This window comes from Rhinolophus sinicus, chromosome 2, assembly GCF_057876585.1.
Source record: "Rhinolophus sinicus isolate RSI-liver-muscle chromosome 2, RSI-T2T, whole genome shotgun sequence".
In the NCBI taxonomy this organism is placed as follows: domain Eukaryota; kingdom Metazoa; phylum Chordata; class Mammalia; order Chiroptera; family Rhinolophidae; genus Rhinolophus; species Rhinolophus sinicus.
In genome coordinates this window covers 98,947,172-98,959,834 of record NC_142502.1, presented here as the reverse complement: position 1 = coordinate 98,959,834, position 12,663 = coordinate 98,947,172, and the positions used below count along the sequence as shown (strand labels likewise).

At 39.4% G+C, this 12,663-nt stretch overlaps 1 protein-coding gene across 1 annotated transcript in view; it reads right to left on the bottom strand.

The window, feature by feature from the left end:
• The window catches only part of KIF6 (kinesin family member 6), a 406,288-nt gene extending 394,796 nt beyond the window's left edge, over window positions 1–11,492 (bottom strand). Inside the window, exons 1-3 of the mRNA XM_074332873.2 lie at window positions 11,327–11,492; window positions 7,201–7,310; window positions 1,292–1,366 (exon numbers count right to left, since the gene is read on the bottom strand). Of these exons, the coding sequence (XP_074188974.2) occupies window positions 1,292–1,366; window positions 7,201–7,310; window positions 11,327–11,392 (251 nt within the window). The 5' untranslated portion in view covers window positions 11,393–11,492. The remainder of the gene's footprint in view (window positions 1–1,291; window positions 1,367–7,200; window positions 7,311–11,326) is intronic.
• Window positions 11,493–12,663: the final 1,171 nt, after the last annotated feature.

Here is a 12,663-nt window from a genome sequence, read left to right as displayed (position 1 = left end):
ACTCAGTTGTACTTTACCCACTGTGAAGGAGGACTGTATTCAAAGAGAAGAGCTTAATTAACAAGTCTGGGGATTTAATGTACAGTGTAGTGGTTATAACGAATAATACTGTATCATAGACTTGATTATTGTTAAGAAAGCAGATCTTAAATGTTCTCACCACAAAGAAGAAATGGCGATTACGTGACAGAGATGGAGGTGGTAGCTAATACTATGGTGATAATCATTTTGCAATTTATAAATGTATCGAATCAACATGTTGTACATTTTACACTTATACAATGTTATGTGTCAATTATATCTCAATAAAGCCGGAAAAAAGAGAAAAGGGCTTGGTTTGAGTAGGATTCCTAAAACAGGAGTTTGAGAGACAAAATGTGGTAATGTGTTTCGTGCAATGTTCCTGGGAAAGGGTATACTGATGAGTGAACTTGAAAAATGGGTTCATTTAACAAATGCAGTTTTCATTTTAACTGTAAAGATTGATGTATCTGGGGATGATGAGGTCATTAAAATCACCCATATAATACTCTGGTTTCTCTTCAGATCGCATAAATCTTTCGCCTTTTAAAATCACCCAAATGATTTCAGGATCAGAAAGTAACCTTACTTAACAGTAGTTTCATATATAGATTCCATACAAGAGTAGGTGTGCGTATCAAAGAGCTTGAGTGTCTACTCCCAAGGAGACTTTGTCAATGTGTATTAATAAAACGGCATTCTGATTTATTCAGTATTCTTGCATGAATTGGGTTCTAGTAGTCAGCAGCCTGGAACTATCTGGATATCCAGAAAGAAAAGGGACCTAGAAGTTAAGGGCCAAGCTTTGAAATATAATTACACTGAGGTAGAGCTGGGTCAGTCATTATGAGGCCTCCCAGGTGTCACCCATACCTAGTCCTTCATCCATCTAACCATATGTTTGAAACATTGTACTAAGGAAAGAACACTGGACTTAACAGTCAGAAAACTATCTGGACTCTGCCACCACTAACCACCAACCAACCCTGAGCAGTGCCACTTAATTCCTCTGATCCTCAGAGATCTATATATCTTTTAAAATGGAAGTAATAATAGCTACTCTGCCTATCTCACTGGCTTGTTTTGAGGCCCAGAATCTAAATCTAAAACAAACAGCTGTATGAATAAAAGGTATTAATGCTATTATCATTACATGTCCTGCAGCCCGAGAATATAATTGATATGCTGAAGCACATTACCACAATTATCTGAGAATTGAAGACAAGATGAAAAACCACTAACCCAATGAACAAAATATAGGAAATCCTACCTCTCAGCAACTGGTTTGGCAATGTTTTCAAAAATGGTCTCTTGGTTTGCATCTTGATCAAAAATCCTTTGAAATCTGAAAATGTGAAAACAGTAATTATTTAAAAGCCGAGCCTTCAAACACTATTATTGGATTAATAATTTTTTTTCCCCTGACAGCTTTGTAAATTACCCCATATTGACATCACTGGGCTTACCTAACCTAACACAATGTTTGCCCTGTAGTCCCAGCCACGCTGCACTGTGGTACCACTGTATACAAATGGTGGGTAAACAGTATTGCTTTGACAAGATCTACACAATAAATCCCTCTGAAAAACTGCAGCAGCTTTGAACCAAATAATAAACTGTGTGTTTTTCAGCTCTCAAGAGGGACAGTGTCTGCATTTGGCATCAAATTCAAATCTAGATAAGTGTGTGAAATGGAAACCCAAGAACAGGATGTAAACAGCCAAAGAACTTCTGATGTCGGACCTGTAAGAAAAGAACACAGCTGTGAAATGTATGATTACTGAACATGGTTTTAGATTTTTGAACTGAAGTTTATTTTCCATTAATTAGGCACTGCATCCTAGTATTAGCTACTTAATTCTCAGGAAGGTTTGTTTCACTTGGTTGATTATGAGTCAAAAGTCAAAAAGCAAATTAAGATAGACCTGGCCTGCAATGAGAAGTCTTTATCAGATTGGCAAGGCTGGGGGGGCGGGGGGGGGGGGGGGGGGATGGGGGTGTCAATTTCACTCTTCCTGCAACCGCATTCTGACTTAGCTGAGTACAGGACCACAAGCACAGCAGAATACCTGGGCTAGACACACAACCTAGGCTTTTACAATGTGGTAAACTGCTACCAGCAAGTATGTCCCCCATTAAAACACCATGGAGAAAGAGAGGGAGAGGGAGAGAGGGAGAGAGGGAGAGAGAGAATATAGTATTTAAGGTAAAATGTTAACAATTGGTGAATCTCCTACAAAGAATATAGGAGAGTTGATTGCATTATTCTTCTACCTCTTCTGTATATTTAAAGGTTTCAAATTAAAAATTGGAAGGGGGGGACTTTAAAGCAAAACCTTTAAAACAAACATATTGAGGGCATCCTAAGCAGCTTTCAGGGTGGCTTAAAACCTTTGGTCTGTGTGTCTGCCTACACAAGTGAATTGGGTACACATTCAATTAAAGTAGAGACTACATGAAATGTAGGGCTGGTTTCACTTCTGAGGCGTTCAGAAGGATGCCTGGAGCTGGGTCGGAACTATAAAATGGAATGAAATTCCTTGTCTTTAATCAACACGAACTTCAAAAGATCCCTATAGCTCATCAACCTCCCTTTTGTAGAAGCAAATAATGAAACTGTATACAAAGAGAGATTGTAAGGCACTCGCCCTACTCCGACGCTGAGCCGGCAAGATTATATTTTAGAGAGCATTGTTTACCGCGCATGCCCAGAACACTCCTCAAACCCCATAGGTGCATCAGAGCTTCAGGTATGAACACCCACACATCACAGGGGACGCATGTGACTGCTCAGTGTCCTTCAGGGCTTACTGTGATATCTGAACACAAACCCACTGGTGCTTTTGAGGGTGAGGATGATAAGGATGATTTGATTCTTTACCAGGTCGATGATGAAGCCATTCCCAACCCCACTTCCTTAAGTAATGGGAGTTTCATCTACCACCATGTAAACCAAAGAGATAGCAGGGGGTTCAATACATCATACAGTGTTTTAACATCAAATTATCATCATCCCCAAATATGTCATTTAATAAAATGTAGTTGCATAGTAATCTGAAAAGGACTTATGATCAGCTATCCTCTGAAAACCACTGAAGAGTAAAACAGAGTTTAACAAGTTGAGTCTAATCTTTTACAGAGGAAGAAGATGCTTCATCCCAGGGAGATAAAGCAATTTACTCATGGCCCTGGAGCAAATCAATAAAGCGCCTTGAGACATAACTTAGCTTTCCTGATTCCTAGGGGTCCTTTTTTTTTCATTTTAGTTTTTAAAGATTTTTATTAAAATATAGGTAACATGCAATACTATATTAGTTTCAGGGGTACACCATAGTTATTCAGCATTTATATAGTGACCACTATGACAAGTCCAGCAACCATCTGACACCGTACCACGCTATCACAATACTACTGACTATATTCCCCATGCTGTACATTACATCCCCATGACTTATTTGTTTTATACCTGGAAATTTGGACCTCTTATTCCCCTTCATCTTTTCCTCCCTTTTTAATTTTTCAGTTACAATTGACATTCAGTATTATTTTATATTAATTTCAGGTGTACAGCATAGTGGGTAGACATTTACATAACTTAAGAAGTGATCCCTGTGACGAGTCTAGTACCCACCTGGCACTATACAAAGTTTTTACCACATTATTAACTGTATTCCCTACGCATTACTTTACATCCCTATGACTATTTTTTAACTACCAATTTGTACTACTTAATCCTTTCGCCTTTTTTTCACCCTGCCCTCAACCCCCTCCCATCTGTCACCCCGATAAATCTCGTACGCACCTGATACTATAGACAGCTATTACAATATTATTGACTATATTCCTTATGCCATACCCTACATCCCCATGACCACTGTGTAAAAACCAATTTGTACTTCATTTTTTTTTTTTTTTTAAGATTTTATTGGGGAAGGGGAATAGGACTTTATTGGGGAACAGTGCGTACTTCCAGACCTTTTTTCTAAGTCAAGTTGTTGTTCTTTCAGTCTTAGTTGTGGAGGGTGCAGCTCAGCTCCAGGTCCAGTTGCCGTTGCTAGTTGCAGGGGGCACAGCCCACCATCCCTTGCGGGAGTCAAACCGGCAACCTTGTGGTTGAGAGCCTGTGCTCCAACCAACTGAGCCATCTGGGAGGCAGCTCAGCTCAAGGTGCCGTGTTCAATCTTAGTTGCAGGGGGCAGAGCCCACCATCCCTTGTGGGACTCGAGGAATTGAACTGGCAACCTTGTGGTTGAGAGCCCACTGGCCCATGTGGGAATTGAACTGGCAGCCTTCAGAGTTAGAAGCATGGAGCTCTAACCGCCTGAGCCATCAGGTCGGCCCCCCAATTTTTACTTCTTAATACATTCCCCTTTTTTCATGCACAACCCACCTAGGAGGTCCTTTCATTTAATAGGAGGTTATGTACACTTTTTCTAAACTCCATTTCAAATTTGGCGTATGCTGACCTCTTCCCACCCCAAACTGTTCGTCCTGGTCTTCCTCAGCCCAGGAAATGACAACTCCATCCTTCTAAAAGTTCAGTCCACAATGCTTAGGGCTTCCTTGACTCTTCTCTTTCCAACCCATCAGCAAACTCTGTCATCTCTGACCTTCCAACTACATTCAGAATGCAACTATTTTTCAACATTTCCACTTGCTACTACCCCAGCCCAAGCTACCAAAATTTCTTGCCTGGTCTTCCTTTACTCCCTTACAGTCTATTCTCTCCATGTCACCAAGAATGATCCTGCTGGAATGTGAGATTATTACATTCTTCTGCTCAAAACTCTCAGTTACCTTCCCACGGCACTTAGGCGAAAAGCTCCATATGATCCGACCACTCTGCTGCTCCTTTCACCTCCTTCTTCCTCTCTCCCCTTTGATGAATCTCTTCCAGACACACAGATCCCTTTTCTTCCAACAAGCCAGGCATTCTCCCATCTCAGGGACTTTGTTCTTGCTATATCCTCGGCCTGCCATTCCCATCCCTCAGATATTTGAATGTCTGGCTTCCTTACCTCCTTCAAGGTTTTGTTCAAATATCACCCTCTTGTAGGCCCCTTCCCTGGCTGCCCTGTGAAATACTGTAACCATCCCTCCCCTTTGCTGCACTTCATCCCAGAACTCCTCACTCCCCTCCCCTGCCTTACTTTTCTCCATGTCCCTTCACACTTCCTGACACACATTTTACTTACTGATCTGCTTGCCCATTTCCTCCCATTGAAGTGTAGGCACCATAAGAGCAGGAGCTTTGCTGCATCCTCTGCTATACTCCAAGCCATTAAAACGGCATACGGTGGACGGTCAATAAATACTGATTGATTGAATGGATTTTCTTAGGAGAAAGCGGCCTTTAAAATGCTTAAATATTTATCTCTGAACATATGTAAGTTAAACAGTTTATTAATTTCTTTGTTTAAAATACAAAGACCAATATTTTTAATTCAGAGATTTAGAAAGAATGATTAAGAGATTTAAAAATAAGCAAACGGCACATTTGCAATAAGCATATGTTTAAATACACTCTGTTTGTATCTACATAGTATAAAAAATACTTTAGAAAGGGCCAATAGAGACATGAACAACTGTTTCTTAACGGGCAAACGGAATCATGCTGAATAAAATGTTTTAGCAAGTTGTGGCTCTGGAGAGACTGGTCTATGCCAGCTGTCATGAGGTCATAGCTACTTAGGTATGTAGTGTGCTCACGTTAGTGGAATAGGAGAATGCCATTCCTTTGGAAATAGGAAGTCATTTATTATAAGGCTACTCCTTAAAGGACAGAATGAAAGGCAAGGTGGAGCCAAAAAGACAAGTTGAGGACCACCTCCATATGCAACCATGTGCTAACAAGCCTGCTTGTACTTGTTGTAAAAGGAGACCCAAGAAGATGGGGTGAAGGTGAGAGGAGAGAGATATATAATACATGAGAGACAAAGGGTAGAGTTGTGAAGACCAAAGAGACTAGAATGTGAGAGAGAGAGAGAGAGAGAGAGAGAGAGAGACAGAGAGAGAGAGACAGAGAGAGAGATTGAGAGAGAGAGAGAGAGAACTATAAAAAATACCTGGTATGGTTTTATTTAAAGGGCCAGGGCAGGAACAGTCTCCAAAGAAGGACTAACTATATCTAAAACTGCCTAGAGAGAAATGCAAGAGAGCAATTAGGATTCCTTCAGCAGGACCCAGAAATCCACTATTTAAGTATGGGCCACAAATCAAATGTGAGTTTAACTTCGGCTCAAACTTCTCCAACTATCAAGTGGGGATTAAAGGAAATGATGGAATCTGAAACTGGAGAATAAAGGCTGTATGAAATAGTCATAATCCCCAAATTCAAGGCCTGGCTGCTGGAAGATTATTTGGACCAAAGGCACTAATGACAATCCCGAAGCGGCTGTTTAGTACTTTTTACCTAAACCATACAGTTCAGCACTGTCCGAAAGAAATATAATGCAAAGAAATAAATGTGAGTATATATGTCATTTAAAATTTCCTAGTAGCCACATTTTTTTAAAGTAAAAAGAAATGTGAAATTACTTTTCATAATATATATTAAGCCAATAGATCCAAAATGTTATCATGGTAATATGGAATCAAGATGAAAAATTCTTGAGGTATTTTACATTCTTTTTGTTTCATACTAAGCCTTCAGAAATCTTTGATATATTTTACACTTATAGCACATCTCAATTAGGACTAGCTAGTACATCTCAAAGCCTTAGGAGCTACCTGTGTCTAGTGGCAGCCAGACTGGACAACACACACCTAGAGTGTATGTATGTACACATGACATCCATAGGTCATTTATGCATAAAGAAGCCTCACCTATACAGCACACAGATTGTACCTTAAGTTCTTATCTGTAATAAAGTTTAGTCATGTATTGAAGCTCCTATAAGTGCTAAACCATAGTGGACCAAGTAGGAAAAGGATAGCACAGACGTGGTAAAGAAAGCTTGTGACCTTGGGATATCATAGTGGGTAGAGACATACACCCTCTTTCCAATTTCGGGCACAGTAGTGAAAAGACAACCTGAATTCTATCTACTAGGTGAGATAGAGAACTGTACTACATTCTCCCCAAGAAACAACGCTAATGATTTCACAGTGGATATTAATGCAGTATAAGAGTTAGTTCAATAGCAAAACAGATATGAAGAGACAGGAAGATACACTTACTTAAATTTGTAGCTTTCTCGCTTGTTATTCACAAATCCATCTGCCAAGTCACGAGGTAAGATAATTTCCAGGCTAGGTATTAATTTTTCATCTTCATCTATGGAATAAATCTGCAATATGAAGACAACAACTGGATATAAAATGGTAAAATTATAGCTCACACTATGACCATGTTATTATGATGTGCTTTGTAATGGCATAAAAAATGTACTTTTAAGATAAAAAGTCATAACATAGTATAATTTGGATAATTTTCCTCTTTGAATTATGTACAGACTCAAACAAATATATGGAACTGAACAAGAGTTAAAACCTAAATCAATGCTCTATCCAAACTTAGATCCTCTATGAATGATCTCAGATTCAAATGTGAGAATTTGAGTGTCTCTTTTGTTGAGAAATTAACAGACCTAAAATCAACATGTTCTCTAAATATTGCTTTGGAATTATGTACCAGAAATTAACATTTTACTACAACCAACAAGCATTTCTGAGCATTTACAAAATGCTAGACACGAAGATAAAAGGACAAGGTCTGAGACTTCTCAGAGAGCTCACAAGAACACTCTAATTCAAGTTATGTTCAAAGCCCAAGTTTCCATGAGACATATTCAGGCATTTGATAAAAGACATATGGTTTCAAAAGACACATATAATTCATGTCTTTGATGTCATTTTCAAGATTGTCCTCCCAGCTCAGCCACTAATTAGCAAATGACCTAGGAAAATTCACTTAGCCTCTCTAAGCTGATATGGAAATGAAGGGTCTTAACCAATCCCCTTATAACTGTAATATTCTCTGATTTTCTTCTTGGTTACCTACTCTTTTATTTATTGGCCAGGAAAATCAAGAGTCAAGCCTATAAAGAGGTCATGCAGAATAAATAAAAGGATAAGTTTTGGTGCCCAAAGACCTGGGTCCAACGTCAGTCTCAATTTACCAGCTGTGTGACCAGCCACCACTTTCAGAATCTCAGTTCTTTACACATAAAATGAGGAAAACAGAATTGCCTCCCTTACAAGACTGCAGTGGGGATCAAATGATGTCATGGAAATGGAAGCATTTTGTAATGCACCATAAAAAATGTTAGTCATTAGATTTAGAGGTTTTTAAAAAAGACTTCTTGTCTTTCACCAGGAAATAAAATTCTTTCTAACAGGTAATACTTCCTGTTTAAGACCCATTTAGATGCTTGATTATGAGGGGAAAGCCATATTCTTAAACAAGTAAAAGCCTACCTAAATCTGCAGAAAGTCTGAATAATTTTCCTAAGCAGATTTTTATTGAACTCTCTCATTTAAAATGTGGAGAATTCATGTAGAAAAGTCATTCCATAAAATAAAATTGTTTGTAGAAAGTAATGGCATCAGGTCCAACACTTCTGGCTAAGTTTTCTCAAGAGACATTTAAAACTTATATCCTGTAGGGCACTATATTAAAAAAAAAAAAGGGGGGTTAATGCCTAGACAGGTGAATGAAAGGGGGGTGTAAGCTATGAAACATACAGGAGTAAGCGTTACTACAAATTGAAAAAAAAAATCTGTAACATTCAGTGTTCAAAAGACAAAAAGGACCACGGACTACTCATATAGTAGGAATAGTGATCCTCTATCATTTTCATTAAGCCAGTCTTTGAGGCATTAAAAGTCCCTAATAACCAGAAAATTTGTTAAGTCTAATAGATTGGCTTTCTACCCTTAGTCATATAAGTATTTGAGATAGAGTAGATTTTTTTTTTTTTTTAAGGATATGACAATTAGACCTAATGCAAAGATGAATACGAAAATGTTTTGAAATATACAAAGCACTATACAAATGAAAAGTATTGCCATTGTTAAAATTATCAGAGGTTCATCTTACGTATATTCTAATTTATTAATCTATGAATTATTGTAATTTAATTTATAGTGCCTTACAGAATAAGATTAATAAAGTAATGGAGCCATAAAATAAAGAGGAAAGAAAAAAATACCTTTGAATCACTCTTGTTTAACACTACAAGTAGCATTTCCAGTCCAAGAAACGACTATACGATCTTTTGGGGACAAAAAGATAGGATATGAAAAGTGGGATTTCTAAGGGAGAGCAGAGATACACTAACTCAAAATGTGTTCATCTGTGTTCTCTTATTTTTATGTATGTGGCATAATGTTGCATCTCGGTAAGAAATCTGACATTTGTAAAATACAGTATAACATCTAAAAATACCTCTTGGAGTGCCAATCACTCCACAGACTCTCACCAAAGAAACGAAAAAAGGAGTTATATTAAAATATACAGACAACAGTAGAGTGGTTAACAGAGGATAAAGGGGGGAAGGGATAAGAGAAAAAGGAAAAGGAGGTCAAACATATGGCGATGGAAGGACAACTGACTCTAGTTGGTGAACCCACAATGCAGTATATAGATGATGTATTATAAAATTGTACACTTGAAACCTATATAATTTAGCTAACCTGTGTCATCCCAATAAATTTAACAAATAAATAAAAATAAAATATGCAAACATTGCATTTCAAGAAAAGAGAAAGTTCAATATCAAATCAATGATTCTCCATCAACCCACCCCCCACCCTCCACCCATCCTCTCACATTACCCTAGTCCTGCCTCCACCTATCCTCTCACATTACCTGCTTCTGACTGTTGAGTTTATGTAAATAAATTCAACATTTTTATCTAAGAATCTGAGGGGGGTTGGGGGGAAAACCCATTACATGTAGTAATATACTTTTTACATTGAAAACCTTCTTGTAAGTGAATGTAAGAGACGACTGGGAGATACCATGGTTCCTTTCTACACTGCTTTATTCCTTTAAAAAAAAGCCAATTTTTTTTTTGGAGTCTTCTCATGCATCTTCTAAATGTTATTCCATGAGTAAAAAAAAAACTGATGATGACGATGATGATGACGAAGACACTATATTCTCCTTATTTTAAATACATAAATTACATGAGGCAAATGCTAAATTATGAGATGCTAAAATGTTACATATATAGACAGTGTAGAAGTGTACAGATGAGATATAGATAAAATATTATTAATAAGGTACCCATTCCAGGCACTGATGAATATGACCCAGATTGCCCTTGCCTAAAACCTCATGTTATGAAGCAAAAAGGTTTTGTCTGAAGAGCCAAGAGCTTTGGAATAAAAAATAAAAAAAATCCTTCATTAAAATTAGGGCCACTCACAAATGGGTGTCTTGGACACACTAATTAACCTATTTGAAATTCAATTTTCCAATCTATAAAATGAGGGAAAATGTCATTTGCAAGGTTCACATGAAAATCAGGAATAATGTAGACAAAGAACCTAAGAGGTAAGAATGACTATGCTTCTTTCTAGAGACAGGAAGCAACGTTTTGAAACGTTTAAGAAGCATTCAAAGTATTTCTGCCCAGAGCAAGGATAATGTGGTAACCTTCTTGGTACCTTTCTGAGCTTAGCACACTAGAGGAAGCACCTAGTAAGCGCTCAGTTAATGTTTTCTGAATAAAGAGTATATGTGCATTCATTGTCAGATGCATAAATGTACATATCTGCAAGGAGTGTATGCCAACGTTCATGTTTCTGTTGCAGAATGACCACATGGTCAACAAATTCTAAGGGCCCGCTGTGTGCAGAGCCACAGTGTATGCTTTGTGTATCTAGATCTGTATTTATTATCTGTAGCATCTCAGACACGTAGGGACACGCATCTCTTGCTTGCATGTTTTGCCTGACTGTGCAAAACATAAGTTTGAGTCTATCTATGAGTGAAGAGCTGGGTGGCCGTTTGCAAGAAAGGAGCAATAAGGGTGCGTAGTTGAGGCGCAGTCTATGTGAGTGTACAGACATACGTGCATGCGTCTGCCCCTGTGTGAACATGTGTGCCTGGGCGCATGTATGTGGCTCTGTGCAGGGTATGTCTGCGCCCTCAGGGGTGTGCTGGGTGGGAGTGCCCGGGTGTCTATCTGTCCGCGTCCCTGACAGCGGCGCGCTGGTTGTCCATGCACTGCTCAGAGTATGCTAGCTTCCGGACGGCATGTGAACCCCTCCCCCGGGCCCAGACGCCTCGCGTGCCGCCCCTCCCCCGGCCTGGGAGGCCCCGCCGCTCCGGCGCCCTCACTGCTCGGACCCGTACCCCTTGTTGCTGCTTCCGGGCAGTGGGCTTCACCCTGGCGAAAATCTGGATCGTCTGCTTCACCATCTCCTCCTGGGCTCTCTACTGACCCTTGACCTCTAAGGCCCCCGGCTCCGAAAACTTCTAACTCCCAACACCTCCGGAGAGCTGCAGCCTTAGCAACAGTAACTAGGGACACTAACCCAAGGAGCACCGCGCCAACCAGGACCGCCTCTTCTCCCTAATTGGCTGCTGACAGGGGCGGCCAGAAGGGAGGGGACTGAGGGGCGGGGTTGAAGCGGGGATGGAGAGTGCTGCGCGCATGCGTAAGGTGGAGGCCGGGGCGGTGGGCTTAGCTGCAGAACTGGCCTGGAGGGTGGTTGATGGAGTGACAACCACCATGCCTTTCCTTGTTCCTTAATCCATTCTTTCTCTGTGCCAACATCTCTTTTTAGCACAGAAGTCGTTCTGTATTTTATTATTCATTCATTGAAGAAATGGCACTTGATCTGTGACAGCATTATGCTGGTTGGGGATCTTGAGCTGAGCAAAACTGCCTCTGCCCACTTGGAGATTAGGATCAAATGAAGGAGACAGATTTTCAATAGGAAATTACGAGTTATGTCGGAGTAAGCAAGGGGCTGTGTGGGAGGGCACCTCATCTAGTTCTGTTTTGGAAGAGGCCAAGACTAGAAGAAGGGGGACTGTTTTCCATGCAACCAATGGTCGTGTCAAGAAAGAATGGGCTCCCTTGTGCACTGTTGATGAGACTGTAAATTGGTCCAGCCACTGTGGAAATTCCTCAAAAAATCAAAAGTAGATTTGCTATATGATCCAGCATCTAGGTCCTTTCTGTTTTGGAGCTATTTTGAATGAAGATGCTATGAACACTCATTCATAGTTTTTTTGTGAAAACACAAAGTTTCATATGTCTGAGATAACTGGCCATGAGCACAATTGCTGGATCTTATTAAAGTTGCATCTTTAGTTTTGCAAGAAACTGCCAAACTGTTTTCTAGAGTGGCTGTACCATTATCCATGATACATTTTCCATTATCCATTCTCACCAATAATGCGTGAGTGATCCAGTTTCTCTGTATTCTTGTCAGCATCTGGTTTTGTCACTATTTTTTATTTTCGTCATTCTGATAGGTGTGTCGTGATATCTCACTGTGGTTTTAATGTGTATTTCTCTGGTGGAGAATGAAGGTGAACATCTTCTCAGGTGCTAACAGCATCTTCTGAGGTGCCATCTTTTCATTTATTTATTTTCTAGCTTTATTGAGATATAATTGACATATAAGTTTAAGGTGTACGATGTGATAATTTGATACATGTATATATTGTGAAATGATTAT